The 18,945-nt window shown below is 60.9% G+C and overlaps 3 protein-coding genes across 5 annotated transcripts in view; 1 reads left to right on the top strand and 2 right to left on the bottom strand.

Moving 5' to 3' along the window:
• TNS2 (tensin 2) overlaps nucleotides 1-18,945 on the top strand; it is a gene marked incomplete at its 5' end in the record, with an annotated part of 139,215 nt that overhangs the window by 84,733 nt on the left and 35,537 nt on the right. The gene's annotated exons all lie outside the window — the stretch shown is intronic.
• On the bottom strand, nucleotides 8-12,098 carry LOC308054719 (keratin, type II cytoskeletal 4-like). Of its 2 annotated transcripts, XM_080367958.1 has the most exons (10): nucleotides 11,624-12,098; nucleotides 5,197-8,978; nucleotides 4,376-4,593; nucleotides 3,353-3,413; nucleotides 3,051-3,146; nucleotides 2,779-2,943; nucleotides 2,426-2,551; nucleotides 2,008-2,228; nucleotides 1,740-1,774; nucleotides 8-1,635 (listed from the first exon to the last, which is right to left on the bottom strand). In XM_080367958.1, the coding sequence occupies exons 2-10, from the start codon at nucleotides 5,728-5,730 to the stop codon at nucleotides 1,352-1,354; spliced, it is 1,740 nt and encodes a 579-aa protein (XP_080224084.1). In that variant the 5' UTR covers nucleotides 5,731-8,978; nucleotides 11,624-12,098; the 3' UTR covers nucleotides 8-1,351. The 2 variants fall into 2 exon arrangements, with proteins under 2 accessions (XP_080224084.1, XP_080224083.1); XM_080367957.1 differs by lacking the exon at nucleotides 11,624-12,098 and having other exon boundaries at nucleotides 5,197-11,468.
• LOC308054728 (keratin, type II cytoskeletal 8-like) overlaps nucleotides 14,955-18,945 on the bottom strand; it is a 5,804-nt gene continuing 1,813 nt past the window's right edge. Inside the window, exons 2-9 of one of the 2 annotated variants that reach the window (XM_080367984.1) lie at nucleotides 18,290-18,498; nucleotides 17,595-17,655; nucleotides 17,416-17,511; nucleotides 17,153-17,317; nucleotides 16,732-16,857; nucleotides 15,999-16,219; nucleotides 15,533-15,588; nucleotides 14,955-15,443 (exon numbers count right to left, since the gene is read on the bottom strand). In XM_080367984.1, coding sequence (XP_080224110.1) covers nucleotides 15,250-15,443; nucleotides 15,533-15,588; nucleotides 15,999-16,219; nucleotides 16,732-16,857; nucleotides 17,153-17,317; nucleotides 17,416-17,511; nucleotides 17,595-17,655; nucleotides 18,290-18,498 — 1,128 coding nt within the window. In that variant the 3' untranslated portion in view covers nucleotides 14,955-15,249. Of the gene's footprint in view, nucleotides 15,447-15,532; nucleotides 15,589-15,998; nucleotides 16,220-16,731; nucleotides 16,858-17,152; nucleotides 17,318-17,415; nucleotides 17,512-17,594; nucleotides 17,656-18,289; nucleotides 18,499-18,945 lie in introns of both variants that reach the window. The other variant, XM_080367983.1, reaches the window with a different exon arrangement.

Genomic DNA, 18,945 nt, shown 5'->3' on the forward strand with positions numbered 1-18,945 from the left:
AGGACAGGGAAGCCAGCAGTGTGCTGGAGGCAGGGGTCAGTCAGAAGCAGGCTAGCTAGGGAATATCCTGGGCTGGCCAGCACGATCAGAGAAATGGCTTAGGAATAGAAAGGAGAAGGGAACGGTCCCCCGAGTCCACCAGTCTGCTCTGCTCTAACGTGGCTAATTGCCTCTGTTACCCCAGGAGACCCAGCAGAAGGACAGAGAAGAACACCCAGGTTCAACCCAGCCACCTCTTTCTCTCCTGCCGCACTGCCAGGAACAGGCTCATTCCCAGCGATGTCATTCAAGAAAACATGAGTGTTTCACAGACTGAGCTGGATCAGACTGTCACACCGAGCCTGGACCAGCAATTTTGCCACCCCAACCACCTCACCCCTGCAGGACCTCCTTCGCCTCCTGCCAAACCATCCGTGTGTTTGGAGAGGGGTGCGAAAGATGGGAGAGCAGGCTACACGTTCACCTTGGCTGCTTCAAAGGGCAAGGAAAGTCAGGTCACACTTTCAGATCTCAGCAAAAGAGAGGTCTTGTTGCAACAAGAAACTCTTTGGTCAAAGGAAAAAAAACCACACCAGCTTACTGCCTGTAGTGTTTATTGGGGTACGCTACATGCCAAGGGAGAAAGGCTTAAGCAAACAAGCACAATTGTTCCCATGATCACAATGAAAAGGTAAAACCTGAGCAAAACTAAACATTTCACAGCAGTTTCTAAAGAAGGCGGGTGAAACTACCGGTATCTTGCTTAGAAAAAAAAAAAAAAAAAAAAAAAAAAAACTCAAACTGCAGTGGGGTGAGAAACGTCTTCAGCTGGGACTAGTCACCATGAGGAAATTCTTGTTTTGGAGTTCGAGCCCTGGCTGATGAGCAGCACTGATTAAAATTGCACCACGTCTGGATCCAGCACAAGATCTTGAGAGAAGTCGAGCCTTTCCGTGGACTCCACGGGATGCCAGTTCCCTGAGCAGCACACGGACCAGTCCCCTCTGCCCGTAGGTAGGACGCCCCTCGCATGGACCACGTTGCTTTACAGCCTTATCCCAGCTGCGTCCGGGGGCCCCCAGCAATGGGGCCGGTCCTGCTCCCACCTCAGCACCCTGCTAACCAGCAGCCTCGCAGTGTCTCTGGGGAGCAAGTGGTCCTCAAGCACTGTTGAGAACCTCAGTCAGTGGCTGGTGAGCAGAGCCCTGGTTTGCTTGTCCACGCAGTTCCTGAAGGATGGCGGTGGTTTAAAATGAAATGGGTGGCCATCACGTTGGCAGTGAAGTGGGGACGGGGTGGCAGGGGGATGGCAATCATGAAATTTGCTTTCTTTCTCCTTTGGGTGTGGGGTTGGGGGAAATAGCTTGCTCTCCTAGACCCTCCGGCTGGCAGATGTAGAGCTGGTAGTCTTCTTCAGGGTGGTGCCAGACCCCACCACCACTGAGTTAGACCCTCCTGCCCCTCCGGAGCTGAATCCTCCCCCCACACCAAATCCTCCCCCGGAGCCCAGTCCACCACCTCCCAGGCTGTAGCAGAACCCAGCACTGTTACAGCTGCCTCTCCCACTTCCAGCACCGACTCCGATTCCTCCTCCTCCCAGGCACAGTCCACTGCCGTATCCACCTCCCACGGAGCTGCTGCCACCTCCCACCACACCTGCAGAGAGGAACAGAAGGCAGCACAAGGTCAACTCTGATGTCACCATGAAGTTTTGGATCACCCACCCCAGCCCGCCATGCTCCTGCAGGAACGCTACTTACAGATGCTCACGGTGCTCTGGCACTCTCCAGACATCCTGCAAGGAGAAGAGACACAGCGTCAGCTTCAGCCAGAGCATCTGGACTCATCCAGCTCCATGAAGCAAGGTTTGGTCCATCAGACCATGGGCATAAATAGCAGCAGCTATAGGACAGCAGCCCATGGCTAACGGCAGCACCATGCATACTTTAACAGAGGAGGTATGATGGGCCACGTTCTTCCCGTTGGTTTAGCGGGATGCAAGGAATCTCTTGCTGCATCCCCACCCACCTGCACTCCTCGCCCTCCAGCAGCTTCCTGTAGGTCGCGATCTCGACGTCCAGGGCCAGCTTGACGTTCATCAGCTCCTGGTACTCGCGCAGCTGCCGGGCCATGTCCTGCTTCGCCTTCTGCAGGGCTGTCTCCAGCTCAGTCAGTTTGTCCCTGGCATCCTTGAGGGCCACCTCCCCGCGCTGCTCAGCATCGGCGATAGAGGTCTGCAGAGTCTCACACTGGAGGGCAAGACACAGATACGATGAGTGAGGCAGGGGCAGCCGGTCGGAGATGGAGCCGTGGTCCCAGGTCACTTGGGCTCAGCCGTTCACCAGCGCAGGGTCCCTCCCGCCCACCGTGACTCTTGCCAGACTGTTTGCTTTCAGGGAGGCTCTGAAGGGGGTTACCAAGAGCTCACAAAACATGCAACCCCCACCTGTTTCTTCACACTCTCGATCTCAGCCCGTATCCTCTGGATCATGCGGTTGAGCTCAGAGATCTCGATCTTTGTGTCCTTAAGGCTGTCCCCATGCTTGCCCGCAGTAGCCTGCAGCTCTTCATACTGGTAGGCGGAAGGGAAGGGAGCATGTTAGGTCCACCACGAGTGGCTCCTCAGAACAGCTCTCCATGCCACCCCACACAAGCCGAGGGGAACATGTGCACGGTAGCTCCAGCCCAGCTAGATCAGCAGCAGTGATATCCCAGGTCTCAGCACAGTCTGAGCTACCACCAGTAGCTCTTCCACCCGCTCAGATGTCGGTGTTCATGAGCACCGTGTGGCATGCTCACCTTGCAGCGGTACCAGGACTCAGCCTCCAGTCGGCTCCGGTTGGCAATCTCCTCGTACTGGGCTTTGACCTCTGCGATGATGCTGTCCAGGTCCAGGTTTCGGTTATTGTCCATGGAGAGAACCACGGAGGTGTCGGAAACAGTCTTCTGCATCTCAGACAGCTCCTGCGGTTCCGACCAGACCTGGCTTTAGCCCTGCCATAGTTTCTTCACAGCGTCACAACCCTTCTCCATCCCAGCATCCCCCCGCAGCGAGCAGCTGGACCACTTACCACGTCATAAAGATACTTCAAGAAGTTAATCTCATCTGCCAGAGAATCTAATTTTGCCTGGAGGTCCACCTTGGTCAGGTAGGCTGTATCCACATCCTGCGGCAGAAATGGGAAGTGAAAACCCGACGCACACCATTCCATTTCACCCTGAGCCCTTTGGTGCCCCTTCTCCCCACGGCACATACATCTCAGGGTCCTGGTTGATGTCTGGTGCTAACGAACCGGTGCTGATGGAAGCAAGAGCTCCTCTGAACCAGGATGTGTCTTGGTGTTACAAAAAAAAACCCAACCAAGGACTTTACCTTTTTCAGGAGCACAAAATCGTTCTCCGCAGCTGTCCTTTTGTTTATTTCCTCTTCGTACCTGTTGATTATAACGAGGGAGATTGAATCTCCGCTTGTTTTGGCTCTGGCTGCTGCTGGCAACGAGGCGGTGTTGGCCTCAGACTAACGAATGCAGCAGAAACAGACCTGCCATGGGCGAGATTTATGGACAAGCAACAGCCCTTCGCCTCTCCGAACGAGCCCTGGCTCATGCCACCTCCGTTGCCTGGCAAAGGAGAATCCTGTCCCTGCCTAAACCGAGTCCTGGTGGCTGTGACCACTCCAACCCCTTCTACAAGACCCAAGGACCTTCAGGTCCTCAACACGGGCCATCCCCAGCTGCTCACTGAGGCAGGAGCTGCTGCAGAGGGCTGTGGTGGTGGTGATCTCCAACACAAAGTCAAACTTCAACCTGCAGCCTCAGTAGAGGAAGGGATCCTCCTGATAAGTCCCAAACTTGCTTTCCCATCATTTTTTGGTAACTCCTTCAGTGGAAGCATTTCTCCAGGCTTTGTTCTTCCTTTTCCAGCTGAACAAATCAATAAATAGGAGCAGGAAAGGACTTTTTTTTTTTTTTTTTTTTTTTCCCCACTTCACATCATCCTTCCAAAGAAAGCTCTGAGCTTCAAATCACGAAGGATATTATGGGAAGGAATCCGTGAGGAAATCCATGAGGAAATTACAGTAGGATTTAGCAACTAATCTAATTAGTTCATTAAATCATAATGCCATGGATTTTTAAGTGAGAAAGACAGACAGTAGAGGATCCTGCTTTAGAGGGAAGGATAGCTGAGGCGACAGTGCATACGGAGAAATACCTTGAAAAATCACAAAACCCAGTTGATGAAAACTCCCCCAAAATCTTTTACATTTTCTAATCATTGAGACCAGTGAAATATTGCCAGTTCTCATGATTCTTTCAGTATTATGACTGTTCAAAGTTTTATCTCTATCTTTTCACCACCAGACAGCCCAACCATGACTACACCCAGGGCAACATACTTGGTCTTGAAGTCTTCCACCATGTCCTGGAAGCTTTTCAGCTCTGACTGCAGCTGCTGCTTCTCGCTGGAGAGGGAGTCGAGCTGCTTCCTCAGCCCACTGATGTAGGTTTCAAACACAGCGTCGAGGTTCCTGCCCCCCACCCCCGGGCCACGCTGCTCCTGCAGGAGCTTCCACTTGGTCTCCAGGATTCGGTTCTGCTGCTCTAGGAACCGGACCTAAATGATCACAGGGATGAGTAGAAAAAGAGTCAGACTGTTCCCAAAAGCATCTTTTCTTTTTTTTTTAATTGACATTTTCCATATTTTTTTCCCATTTAATGAGTTTAACCTTCCTGCCTGTTCTCATCTCCAGTGAGCCATAACTTCAGGGTCCTACTGGGCAGGTGGGGCCACAGCTCTAGGATGGGTGGGCAAAGGTGGGTCCCCTTCCCTCTCCAATCTCACAACCTCTAAACAAGAGAAACACGGTGAACTTCACAGCTTGGGCATCTTTTCTTTAAAAATGAGCCAAAACAGTCAAAGTCCTTAAAGTTCTTGGAGGCACAGAGCCCACCAGCAGAGACCACCCTGAGGATGCTCCGCACGTAGTGCGCCGTCCTACAGCTTAGCATCAGCATCGTGGTCTTAAGAACCAAGGATCCTGCTCCTGGGTTTCTCCATAACCCTGGGAAAGGCATTTCTCCAGTCACCACCCTCTGTCTTCGGGGGTTCTTTGGGGTGGTCTGGGCTCCCTGGGTGTTGCTGGGTGGGGATCTCCCAGCGTGAGCCGTGGTGAGCTCAGACCTGCACCCCCCAGCCCTGGCCTGAAGCCACTCTCACCTTGTCAATGAAGGACGCGAATTTGTTGTTGAGCTGCTTTATCTCCTCCCGCTCTTGCGTTCGCACCTTCTGGATCTCAGGGTCAATTTCAAGGTTGAGTGGGGCCAGCAGGCTCTGGTTGATGGTCACCTCCCTGATGCCACCCGGGGGGCAAGGGGGAAAGCCTTGACCTCCAAAGCCACCATCAAATCCTCCACCAAAGCCACCAAAACCACCACCAAAGACTCCACCAAAGCCACCTCCAGTCCCACCACCATAGCAGCCACCAAACCCTGCCCCAGCACCGTAGCCAAAGCCTCCTTGGCCACCAGCCCCAAACCCTCTGCAGACGCCACTGCCTCCACCGAACCCTCCCAGGGAGATACTCCTACTCCCTCCCAAGCCATAGAGGCTCCTGCTGCCGAAGCCACCAGCACTACCAGGTCCCCTGCATCCTCCACGGGACACAGAGCTGAACGAGACCTTGTTCCTCCCCCCGAAGCAAGCGGAGCTGGAGCTGAATCCCTTGCCAAGACCACAAGACTGGCGAGACATGGTGACCGGTCCCCAGCAGTCAACCCGTGAAGAGAGAGGAGCCGAGCAGTGCGGTGCGCGGGGGGAGGATGGGATACGGGAGGAGGTGAGTCCTGTGAGTGCCGTGGCTGAGTGCCCCTTTTTATGTGCTCAGGGAGTTGGCTGGGTGTCAGGGGAGTGGAGGTGTCTTTTTTTTCTTTTATTTCTTTTTTTTTTATTTATTCTATTCATTGTTTTAGGGCTTGGAAAGATGCCCTCCCCTCTTTGCCACCACCATGACCTGCCTCAAAACACTCCCTCGAGAGCTAAGAAAAACAAAGTGATTGTTGGTGTTGGAAGCACAGCCCCAAATCAAATTCCCTTAGCGGCAGCTGTCAACCCATCATGGGCCTTCCTGAGCCTCTCAGGGCAGTGACAAAGCACCGCAAATTCCTTGACACATTACACCCTGGAGGGAGACCCTTGTCTTAGCTAAATCACTCATTTTGAGGCCGGTGGCAGGTGGTTGGTTCACTGAATTCCAACAAAAACGCGGTTTCCTAATCGCACCCTCAGCTGCACCCTGGTTCAACCTCCTGTGCAGAGCAGATTTGACTCGGGTTGTCCAAAACTGTTTCACAACCGGAGAGCATTAGTCCTTGGCAGGGTTATAAAATTAGCTTTATGTCAACAAAGATGCCTTAGAAACACTTTTGAGGAGGTTTTTAAAGTCGTTGTAGATCACTCGGGTGCATTGAGCGTGGAGGGGCAGGGAGGAGGGGACGGGACCTCAGTGGTTCTGTGCCGCACACCTTCCCCCATCCTCAGCAGGGTCGAGATGCCACCACCAGCCTGAGGAGCTCTGCCCCACGCTGGTCCCACCCCCCCTGCCCTGGGCTGGAAGCCTTCCAGGCACTGCCGAGATGTTTCCTGAGCATCCTGGCAGGGTCTCCAGCCACCAGCCCCCTCCACAGCACGTGGCACTTGGCAAAGCCACTCCCGCTCCGGCCCATCAGCAGACTTTAAAAAAACAAATACAACTTAATTGCTTAACCGCTTTTAATTTATATTTTAATGAGCAGAGGTGTCTGAAGATGCCTTCCGACTGAGGATCCCCATTTATCTCGCCGTTAAAAAAAAAAAAAAAGCCATAAAACTTCCCCCCAAACCACAAGCTGCCGCTGAAGCCATGACAATAAAATCCAACTCTATAATTATCCCTTTGACTGCAGACGCTCGTGGGAGAGGTTTGGGGAAGCAGTTTCAGCTCCGAACCCATTCACCCCCAGCTTTTTTATTCTCCAAACATGCAAATCTGGGCTCGGGTGCACGTCTGCAGGAGGGGGGGCACTTTTCCTCCCCAGCCGCATCGGGCATTCGTTGAACTGCCGGATTTTCAGCCCGAGGGGATTTGCATTGCAGGGAACAGGGAAGCTCACGCTCCCCTTTGGCAACGAGCATCCTGCACGCCCTGGTCCCACTGGAAACCCCCTCTCGCCCCAGGCTCCGGGATGGCCGGTTTTCCAGCCGCCGGTGGGGACTTGGTCGGGGCGAGGAGGAAAGCGGCTTGAACTCGGCTCTGGCCGGGAAAGGAGGCGGCGGCTGCATCTCCCCAGCCTTGCGCAACTGGCAGATGGGCTGAGAAACCGAAGGAACCTGTTTGAGCCCAGGCGGAGAGCGTAGCTGCCGGGAGTTCCCAGGGTGGCTCCGCCACCGACTCCTGGCACGGCTGCTGGCTCGCTGCCGGCCGAGGCGCTTGCCCAAGCAGCCGGCTGTTGGGCCAGCAAAGCGCCCTGCTACACCCACGCAGTCCTGTCCCACCACAGTGGAGTGGGAAAACCTGTCCCACCACGCCGGGACACTGGGCCTCCCTCCCAAATCCATCCTGCATCCCAGGGCTGAGCATCTCAGATGCTCCAGCACTTGCTGGGTTGGTCGGCGCACCTGGAGCGAAGCACCGGTGGCAGCGGCGCTTCCTGAGGACCCAACGTTGGCCACCAGCAGCCACCCAGTGCCAGCACAGAGTGACCCAGCAGCAATAGCAAAGTCTCGGGGTGAGCACCCCTGGGTGGGAAGAGCACTGGGGAGGTGACCTTCCTCCCAAAGCTGTGGGGTGGGGAACGGAGACAGAGCCCACAGGCCAGCCCAGCCCCACTGCAATTGCCCGTGCCGCCTCTCCCGCCTCCCCCGCGGCCGACTGGGAGGAGACGGCAGATCCCAGCAGCTCCACTCTCCTCGCAAGAGCCATGACGGTAGCAGAGCTGACATAGCGCGCCACAGAAATTAGATGTTTCCAAACGCAGAAGACGTGTGTCCTCCTCCTAAAGACCAGCTCGTAGCTCAGAAATCCAGATAAAACCTCAACATCAGGTTCCTGCCGGGCTTAAAGCTCCATTCCTGGGGACCTGGACATGCCACCGAGCAGGTCCAGGAGCTCGGCAGCTGCTGGTCCCCTGGCTCAGCAGCAAGTCCCACACACACACCCTCCACTGGGTCCCCTCTCCACGAGTACAGCGGGCAGACCCCAGACCCACACGCCCCCGAGAGCTTCACCAGGCCAGGCTTGAACGAGATGCTGGAAAGAGAAAATAGGTTCTTCCCATGGAAGGATATAAATAACCCGCTTCTTTGCATGCTAACCCTTGCCCAGAGGCAAAACCTGATCCCAAGAGGTTCTGCAGCTCCACTAATGCAGACGGCTGCATTTCTTTAACGAGGTTCTGAGACTTCCTCGGGGCTCAGCAAGGCCATGGCAGGAGAGCTGGGCACAGGCGCATCCACCGCGGCACAACCGAGCATCTGCAGCAGGTCCTCGCTGCGGTGGGGTGGCAGCTGCAGGGCAGGGACCCCCAGGCTGGGTTCCCACCAGGGCAGCGGCTTCATCTGCCATGGGTCACCCTTCATCTGCTGGTGGGTACTGGTGCAGGGACATGAGGGTCTTGAGGCTCAACGGAGAAGCAGGCATGCTCTGTGCACCTCAGAGGAGATGAACCATGGCAGGATGAGACCCCTTCCTGCACCGGGCACCATGCCCAGACAAAAACTGGGATTTATCCCACCAGGACCTGAGGATGCTCAGCATCTCTTACTAGGACCATAGGGATGGCAACAGTGAGAGCAGCACATTCCCTTGGCTGCAACACCAGTTTATACTGGGAGTATTTCAGAGCCAGGGAAGCTCCCCAAAGCCATGGGTGGGCTCCGAAGCCCACGGCAGCAAGCGCAGCCCCTCAGCAGAGGGTGATGCTGTGTTCTCCGGTCTCACTGCTTGTTCTTCCCACAGGCCAGGTCTCACATGCAAAATAGAGGAAAGAAAGAGAGAAATTCAACCGGGGCAGGCGAGTGAGCCCACAGAGCTCTTTGATGGTGCATCAGTGGCTGCACCCACAGGCCAGCTCCTCTCCCAGCAAAGAGGGGTGGGAAGAAGGGGGGTGTCCCTGTTGGGGGGGGGCAAAAAAGGCTCTGGATGAGCCCGGGTGTCAAGCCCGGAGCTGGTTACTCGGGATACCCGTACCCATGGGTACCCCTGTGGGCGAGGGGACCACTAAAACGGGCTCAAAACACACGCAGCATCCAACTGCAGCACCCGTAACCTCAACGGGGGGTAAGCGGAGCCAAACCAGAGCCCAAATACACCCACTTTCACCCCAAAGCTGCCCCGGGACTGCGCTCCACTGAGAAAACCCTGCTTAGTCCCACAGCAAAGGAGCGAGAGACTCCCGGCTGCTCACCAGGCAATTACTGGCCTGGCAAATTGCAGGGCTGGGACGTGAGCTGGGAATCATAAAAGCAGAAATAACAAGGTGGGTCCCGAGAGAGATCAAAGCCATGCGTTGCAGAAGACGGGCGGCACCCCGCTCCTGTCAGAGCTGCGATTGCAGAGAGCGAAGCGCCCCGGGCGCTTGCTCCGGAGCCTCCTCGCAATAAATGCTGCTGCTAACACGTAGCTCACAGGCAACCCCTTCTTCTGGGAATGGCAGCCCTCCGTGAGGGATACTAATAAGTGCAATAATTCTTCTTCTTATGGTGATGCCACTGGCACCTCCATTGGATGCCACCTCTCCTGCTGTCCCCTGCCATCCTGCGTGGCGCAGGATGCTGCCAGGATGTCGGCTGAGCATCCTTCCCCACCCCAGGGGACCGCGAGTCCCAGCCCTGCCTCCCAGGCTCCACGGTGGGAAAAACAGAGCCAAGTCTCCCATGAAATGAAATTAGGGATCATCTCGGACATGGCCGGGAGGAGCATCCACTTGGACTCAAAGCAGGAAGCAGGGCAGCCCCCCACGGGACACACACCCCCCTCACCAGGAGATGAGGACCTGCTCTGAGGGGGACAGGGTGGGGGTTCTCCCAGGCAGGGGAAGGGTTGACCCGGGGGGTGAGGGAGGTCCCGTGGCATCTCAGCAGCCCAAGCAAGGCCAGCGCATCCATCCTCCCGTACAGCCCCATCCCGTGGGAATAAAGACCCCCTGGACACGTATTTCCCCTTTTCTTCCCACGCTGGAGGAACCCGGCCCCGGTGGGGTTTAGCCATCAGGATCCGGGGGGATCTGGGGCCCAACAGCCTCCCAGTGCAGAGGGCAAGTGGCTTTTCTGCAGCTTTACCCCCTCCACCGGCTGCTGGGGTCACCCTGAGGATGAACTTGGTGGGGGGGAGGAAGGGGGGAAGGCATCTGTGGGGTGGTGGAGGCAGGAACCCAGGGCACTGCACCCCATGGGATGTCCCTGTATCTGTCCATCCATCCGTCCATCCATCCGTCCACCCGTCCATCCATCCATCCATCCCATGCCTTGGGGTGCGCCGGGCGACGACAGCAAAAGCAGAGCACCCTCTAAAGGGCAGAGATGCTCCCAGAAGCTGAACCATCCACCCCAACCCCCTAAAAACGAGTCCATCCCTCCCCACCATCCCACCTCTTCCCTGTTTCCCGCCCCCCCCCCCCGGACCAGCACCCAGGGGATGCCCCACGCCTGATCCCGGGGTGTTTTCCCAAAAAAAAAAAAAATAAAAAAGCAACACCCTCCCCAAAACATGCTGGGTCTGGGGATGCTTCACCCCAGGAAGGGGGTGAACACTTCACCCCCACGAGGAGTCACGGGGGGGGGAAGAGGCCAAAAGGGCAGGAGGGGGCTTGGGGGGGGGGCGCTGGGGGCCAGGGGGAGGTTGGGGGCTCCCGGGGGGAGGGCAGCACCCCGGGCAGGGCGCAGGGGTGTGCGTGTGAAAATGTGAGGAGCGAAGCTTTGGGTGGATCCTGCCCCCGACGCTAATTACAGGCGTGAAACGCTGGTGCAAGCTGGGTCTTGCTGCTGCGCCCCGGCCGAGCCACGCCTGGGCTCCGGCGGCGCGGGGGGGCAGCCCCCGCTGTGGGGCAGGGACCCCCCGAGACGCCCCTGCACACGGGCGAGGGTGGGCGCACGCCGCCACAGCACCTGGATTTTGGGGGTCCCCTCCATGGGTGCTGTTTGTTCCCACCCCCCCTGCAGTATCACATCGCTGGCAAAAGGGACCCCAAAGCTGGGGGGGGGGGCACGGTGGGGGGGTGGCGGGTGAAGGAGTCTGTTCTGGGGGGGATTGGGGTGGGGGGAGGCTCAGAGGGTCCTCCAGAGGCACAAAGGGGGGTTCAGGTCCCAATTCCAGCAGAAAAGTTGGGGGGGGCACAAAGCACCTGAGCTGGGGGCTCAGCTCCCTCCTCCACCACCGGGGTCCTGGCGCCAGGAGACCCCCACCGGGTAGGGTCTCCTTGTCCCCTCCAGCGCCCACCACAAGCCCCTAACCCCCCCGCCCCCATGCGCTCAGGACCCCCAAACCCCATCACCCCGCTTCCCCCACAGCCCAAGAGAAACCCAGGTGTCTTAGTCCCCCCACCCACTCCCCCCAGACCCTGGGACACCCCAAAAGGAGCAGGGACCCCCCCCCTTCCCAGCCTGGGGGTACCCGAAAAACACGTGGGCAGCGCACGGGCACGTCGGTGGGGTGAGTCACGGCCCCACCCGTGGGACGAGCTGCGTCAGGCCTCAGCCTGCCCCCATGTCCCCCCCCAGCCTGGGGGGCACCAGCCCCCCGGGATGGACCCCCGCCATGCTCTGTAGGGTTAAATCCTGCCAGCGGGGACCCGTCTCCCCTGGGGGGTCCCCCAGCTGCATCCCTGCCTCAGTTTCCCCACTCAGGGCATCACCTCCCCAGCCCTGGGACTTCTTCCGCAGGTGGTGGGTGATTTTAAACACCCCCCCCCCAAGGACCCTCGGGGGCCCACAAAGCCGCGGGGTGATGCCAGGGACCCTCGAGGTCGTGTGTCGCCCCCCTCAGTGTCCCCAGTCCCAGCAGGGTGGGGTGACACTGAAACCCGCAGTAGCACCGCACCATGCCCAGACACCCCCCCCCCCCAGAACCCCCCCCAGCCTGTCCCAGTGCTGCCAGGGCCTGCCTGGTCCTGCCAGCCGGGATGCAGCTGTGCCAGCACCCATGGGTGCCCCATACCCGGGTTGTGGGGTGTGTCCCCCCGGGAAGGGGGCTATGCTTAGCAATGGTGCTGGAACCGAGACACGGTGATGTTTTGGCGGGGGGGGGGTCCCTTCCAGCCCCCCTGCCCGCTTCCAGTTGGCACCCTGTGCAGCACGAGGTTGCATCCTGGGGGTCCCACTGAGCTGCTACCCTTGGGGGGCTCAAGCTCCCCCGGGACGTTGGGTTGGCCAGCCCGCCCCGTGCCTCAGTTTTCCCTGCAAGGTCCCCACAACCCCCAACTCTTCCCAATGGGGGGGTCCATGGGCCCCCTCCGGACTCAGCCCACCGGCCACACCGGGGCTGTTCCCCTCCCACCTCAAGCCCCCGGGTGCATCCAGCCCCCCCGATGCTCGGAGGGGGTCTGAAGCCGGGGGTGAGGGCTGGGCTGGGACCCCGCAGTCTCGGCTTACCCCCACCCACCCTCCCTGGGGACCAGGGGGGGACCCCAAGCTCCTGCCCCGCCCCCCCCCCCCCCGGACCTGCAGCCGCTGCCACCCATCGCTGCTCCTCTGCCGCCCCCCAGCGTCCCTGTGAACCCCAAAACCACCGGGAGGGGGGGGCTGCTATAGGGGCTGAGGACGAAGCCCTGGGGGGTCCCCAACCCCTTCCTCCCTCCCAAGCACCCCAGTGACCCTCAAGCCGGCCCCCAGCCCCGCAAAGGCAGGGTGAGCCCCAAGGGACCTGGATACATCCCGGGGGGGGGGGGGGGGCGGGGCACCCACCAAAGGCAACCCCAAGGCAGGGTCGGGGTGGTGTTGAAGTTGGGGGGGGAGCAGAAAAGGGGGTGCAGGGCGGTGGCCCCACTTTAATCCCACCCCCGGGCAGGGGGGAAGCCTGTGCACTGCGGCTGCTCCCACCACCCCCCTTTTTTTTTTTTGGAGGGAGGGGCAGCTGTGTCAACCCCCACCCTAACCCCGGCACCAGCCCCACTGTGGCCCAAGGGCCCCCCCAGATGCTCGGGGCCCCCCCGGCCCAGGGGGTGTCGGGGGGCTGCTCGCGGGGAGCCTCCAGTGGCTGATCCTGCACCCCCCCCTTTCACCGCACCAAAAACTGAGGGGGACCCCCCCCAAGCCCCTGGGGTGCAGACTGGTAGGGCTGGGGGCACCGTGCCCTGTAAGGAGGGAGAAGGGGGGGACAGGGGACACCCCCCAACCCCCGGAGCATGTTAATTAGCTGCAAGCGGTAATTGCAGTGGAGGCTGATGGTGCAAACGCCAGGTGTCACCTCCGGACCGGGAATGGGAGGCGGGAGGCTGCACCCCAACTCCTGCAGCACCCCAATACCCTGGGGACACCCCCCAGACCCATCTCAGAGCCCACCCACACACACCCCCCCGCTAAGGGGTCACCGGAGGGGCCAGCGGTGCCGGGGGGATGCTGAGCCCACCACCACCATGGCACGGGCCCCCCAAAGCTGCCCGCAGCCCACCCTGAACCCCCAAATCCTCCCCCCGCCGCCCCGCCGTGGGAGCAGGATGGGTCCCAGCCCAGACGAGCCTGTGCCGCTAATTATTAACCAAAGGGCAAAGTCCCCGTCTGCATCCCGGCTCCGAGCCAGGGTCCCTGTCCCCTGCCCCCCCCCCCGCGGGAGCACCCCGGGGGTGGCTCCGAGCCGGGGCCCCCACCCCCCATGTCTCTGCCCCCAGCAGCTCCGATGGCCCTGGTCATGTCCCCCATCACCTCCTGGGGGTCGGGGTGGAAAACCCCATTAAACACCCCCCTCCCCACCCTGCCACTGTTCCCGGGGCTGGATGTCAAGGGGGGGGGGAAGGGGGCTGGGACCCCCAAACTGGGCTGCTCCACTCCCTCCCTGCAACTCCAGACTGAGGGGACACCCCTGTGGTGGGCACCCAGTGGGTGTCTCCTCCCCGCTGGGTGACCTGGGGCCGCTCTGGCCCCACTTTTGGCACAGCAGACCCCACAGGTGGGGCGATCCCACAGCTTTTTGGGGTGCAGAGGCAGCTGAAAATAAAAAGCTCCCAGTTTTCCTCCTGTCAGCACCCCGGGGCTCAGCCCTCCTACGAGACACTGGAGAATCCCGTGGGGCTGAGCCTGAGGCAGCTCCTGGATCCGGGCAATGCAAGACAGACTTGACGGGAACCATCACTTGGATCCCAGCAGGAACCTTGGTTTGGGGGAAAACCCTGCAGGATTTGGATTTTGAACACCGCTGGCCGCAGCCTCGTTACAGCCAGCACTAATGAGGGCCGTAATTAACGCCCGTGTGGGCTGGTGCTGGGGAGCCACAACACATTGTGTGGCACGGGCTGCACTGGGATTTGCAGGCTGGGATGGATCCGGGCACCCCGGGAGGGGTCCTGGCACCCCGGGAGGGGTCCTGGCACCCCAAGACAGAACCTGGCACCCAAGAGACCCCAGGAGGGACCCTGGCAGTTTGGGATGGATCCTGGCACCCAGACAGACCCTAGCATCTCCAGACGGATCCTGGCACCCCGGGAGGGGTCCTAGCACCCCAAGACAGATCCTGGCACTCAGAGATTGATCCTGGTACCCAAGGGACGGGTCCTGGCACCCAAGGGATGGGTCCCGGCCTGTGGGACACCAGGAGGGAGCCTGGAAGTTTGGGATCTACCCTGGCCCCCAAGGGATGGACCCCAACACCCCAAGACAGACCCTGGCATCCCAGGATGGGTCCTGGCACCCCGGGATGGGTCCTGGCACCCCTGACCCAGCGTGGATACTTGTCCCAGCCCCCCCACCTCCCCGTGAGTAGCAGCTCCTGGCACCAGCGTTTACCAGACCCCTGTATTTCAAAGGCTTTATTCCAGCTTCGGAGCCGGCAGGAGCCCCTCGAGGGGGCCGGGGGCCCCCTTTTCCCCCCCTTCCCCCAGCTCCGATGGGGACATGGGGGGAGGAGCCAGGACGGAGGGAGGGGGGATGTTGGGGACAAGGTGGGGATTGGAGCCCTCGGGGGGCCCGGGGGGGCACTGGCTCAGGTTGCCCTTTGCCGGGGGGGGGGGGGGGGGGGGGGGGGGGTGTCCCATCCATCTGCAGGCCAGACCCCGTGGCTCTGGCGGAGGGACCCCCGGCAGAGGGGGCTCAGCTGGCCAGGACGTCGGAGGACTCAGACACCAACTTGCCGTCACGAGTCTCGATCTTCTTGATGACGATGGCGCGGGACTTGGGGAGGGATGCGCTCTCCAGAACCGGGGGGGGCACGGCGTAGCCAGAGCTGGCAAAGGAGGTGCCGAAGCCTCCCCCGAAGCCCCCACTGAAGCCCCCGCTGAAGCCAGCTGCTGGGGGAGAGGGACCAGCCATGAGCATCACGGCACCCAGTGGTAGCACCCAAGGAGGAGGGGTCCCCATCATCCCCCCACCTTACCCGAGTACCCCGTCGTCTTGCTGTGGATGCTGAGGTTCTGCACGCCGGACTCCAGCCTGCCGGGAGGGATTTGGGCGGGGGGGACATGATGGGTGTCAGGGTGGGGGCTAAGGGACAGGCCTGAGGCTGGGGGGAGGCAGTAGCAGGGGGACGTGGGGTCCTCATGGTCATGGCCACAGCCCTGAGCTGCAGATATGGGAGGGTGGGGCTGTGGGATGCCCATGGGATGTGGGGTGCCCATGGGATGGGGGATGCTCATGGGATACAGGATGCCTGTGGGACGCAGGATGCCCATTAGATACCCACAGGACGTGGGATACCCACAGGATGCCCGTGGGCAGCAGGATGCCTTCTGGACGTGGGGTGCCCATGGGATGCGGGATGCAGGGTGTGGGATACAAGATATGGGATGGGGGACCCATTGTGTCACCCCCTCCAGGTGCCAGCAAGACAGGGGAACCCCCACCTGCTCTCCTCGCCCTCCAGCAGCTTCCTGTAGGTCGCGATCTCAATGTCCAGGGCCAGCTTGACGTTCATCAGCTCCTGGTACTCGCGCAGCTGCCGGGCCATGTCCTGCTTCGCCTTCTGCAGGGCTGCCTCCAGCTCAGCCAGCTTCCCCTTGGCATCCTTCAGGGCCAGCTCCCCGCACTCCTCCGCCTCCGCGATGGCGGTCTCCAAGCTGGCTCGCTGCAACGCACAGCCACGGGGCAGGGGGTGACCTGGAAAAGGGGCTGCGGGGGTCCCCCCTGCCCCAGCATCCCCTGTGCCCCAGCACTCCCCACGTCCCAGCATCTTCCATGTCACAGCATCCCTCACCCCCAGCACCCCAGGCCCCCCACCATCCCTCACGCCCCCAGCACCCCCTGCCCCTCAGCATCCCTTGCTCCCAGCATCCTCCCACACCCCCAGCATCTCTCCCCCTCCAGCATCCCCCACCCTACAACATCCCCCACACCTCAGCATCTCCTGCCCGCCCCCAGCATCCCACACACACAGGCTATGCCCACGCCCTCCACATCTCCAATGTATGGATCCCTCCTTCCATCTGGGACTGCCAAGGGTGGGGGTTGCGGGGGTCCACAGGCAGCTGGGGAAGCTCAAAGCCCGGGGAGGCCACGGGGGTGCTGGCGGAGGAGGGGAGGAGCGGGGGGAGCGGGCAGCGTCTCCCTGCTTTCCCACCCCAGGGGCCATTCCCAGACCTGGTTCTTGAGCGCCTCGATCTCCGCCTGGATCCTCTGGATCAGCCTGTTGAGCTCGTTGATCTCGCTGCGGGTGTTGCGCAGGTCGTCGCCGTGCTTCCCCGCCGTCGTCTTCAACTCCTCGTACTGTGGCGGTGGAGCAGGTGGGATGCAGACAGATGGGCATCCCCCCCAAAAAAAAACAGCTCCCCTTCCCCCAACACCCCAAAACTGGGGAGCAAGGAGCCAGGAGGTGCCCACGCTGGGGGGGATGCTGCGGGCAGGGCTGCCGGAGCCGCTGCTGGCTCTGCACGGAGCTGGGATCTCTCCCACGCAGCAGCTGCCTGCTCCGGGGCAGGGAGGGGGCTCACCCGGCGGGGGTGGCGGGTACGAGCCGGGGAGAGGAGGAGGAAGGAGCCTGCGCCGGGCTGCGGTGGCTCACCTTGATCTGGTACATGCTCTCGGCCTCGGCGCGGCTGCGGTTGGCGATGTCCTCGTACTGCGCCTTCACCTCCGCGATGATCCCGTCCAGGTCCAGGCGGCGGTTGTTGTCCATGGAGAGGACAACGGAGGTGTCGGAGATCTGGGACTGCAGCTCCCGGAGCTCCTGCAGGCAAGGAGCGGGGGGCCCGGGCTGAGCACCCACAACTCGGTGCACATGTGCCCCCACCCCACCACCCCCCCCCAAAGGAGGGGACCCCCTACCTCATCGTAAAGCTGTCTCAAGAAATTGATCTCGTCGGTCAAGCTCTCCAGCCGCGACTCCAGCTCCACCTTGTTCATGTAGGCTTCGTCCACGTCCTGGGGGGCAGCACCAGCCTGTCAGCCCCCCCGGCCCCGCCAGCACCCCACCCCCCCCCACAGACCCGGGGCGCCCCCCTCACCTTTTTGAGCAGAACAAACTCATTTTCCTTCTCGGTGCGGTGGTTGATCTCTTCTTCGTACCTTGGAGAGGAGGGGAGGGCTTGGAGCCGGGCGTGGGGGACACGGGGGTGCAGGGACATGGGGACATGGGGACGCAGGGACAGGTGGATATGGGGTATGGGGACACAGGGATGCAAGGGCATGGGGACATGTAGATATGGGGACACGGGGACACGGGGCTATAGGGGACACGGAGTCACAGGGATGCAGGGACATGGGGACATGGGGATATGGGGGCACAGGGATGCAAGGGCATGGGGACATGGGGATATAGGGACCCAGGGATGCGGGGACATGGGGATATGGGGACACAGGGACACAGGGATGCAGGGATGTGGGGATATGGGGACACAGGGATGCAGGTGCATGGGGACACGTAGGTATGAGGACACAGGGACCCATCCAACAGAGTGCCCCTTGCAGCGCAAGAACCCCCCTACCCTGCAGTGACAGCCGGAGGGGATGCTCCCACCCCATCCCAGCATCCCCCAACCACCCACCAGCACCTCAGGGACACGGTGGGACACAGCACCCACAGGTGGGGACAACACAGGGGGAGCCCGTGACACATCCCCACCCGCGCCCACCACAGCAGCCACCCTCGGAGGGGCATGAGCAGCCGGGCTGGGGCTGGGGGGGCCAGGGGGGGACTGACTTGTTCTTGAACTCCTCCACCAGCCCCTGCATGTTGCCCAGCTCGGCCTCCAGGCGCAGGCGCTCCTGGCCCAGGCCCTCGAGCTGGCGGCGCAGGCTGCTGATGTACGCCTCGAAGAGCCCGCTCATGTTGCTGCGGGTGGTCTTCTGCGTCTGCAGCAGGCTCCACTTGGTCTCCAGCATCTTGTTCTGCTGCTCCAGGAACCGGACCTGCCGGAGCAGGGGGGGTCAGCATCATCCCCCCCTCCTCTGGATCCCTCCCTGGGGATCCCTGCCATGGATCCCTCCCTGGGGGTGGGCTCTGGTACACGGGGTGGGTCATGGAGGTGGGTGCCCGGTGCTGGGGTGCGAGGGGCAGAGGCTGAGGTGGGTGAGAGGGGTGGCAGGGGACAAATCTGGGGTCCTGGGGGCAGATCTGGGGTCCTGGGGGCAAACTGGAGCAGAGGTGTAAGGCTGGAGTCCTGGGTGCAAGGCTGGGGAGTCCTGCGTGCTGGTTTGCAAGGGGCAGAGGGGTGAGAGGGGTGGCAGGGGGCAAATCTGGGGTCCTGGGAGCAAATCTGGGGGTCCCAAGCACAAGCCAGGGGGTCTTGGCAAAATTCTGGGGTCCCGGGGTGCAACCCGGGTCTGGGATGCTTCTGGAGTGGGGGGGGTTGGGTA

The sequence above is a fragment of the Falco punctatus genome (genome assembly GCF_963210335.1).
Source record: "Falco punctatus genome assembly, chromosome: 18".
Taxonomy (NCBI): Eukaryota; Metazoa; Chordata; class Aves; order Falconiformes; family Falconidae; genus Falco; species Falco punctatus.

Excerpts from the sequence above, each read along its gene's own strand:
- LOC308054719 (XM_080367958.1), bottom strand. The coding sequence starts at position 5,730 with ATGTCTCGCCAGTCTTGTGGTCTTGGCAAGGGATTCAGCTCCAGCTCC. Across the intron at positions 3,414-4,375 it reads GTGGAAGACTTCAAGACCAA|GTACGAAGAGGAAATAAACA; the intron begins GTATGTTGCCCT and ends TATAATCAACAG. Across the intron at positions 1,636-1,739 it reads CCAGAGCACCGTGAGCATCT|GTGTGGTGGGAGGTGGCAGC; the intron begins GTAAGTAGCGTT and ends TCCTCTCTGCAG.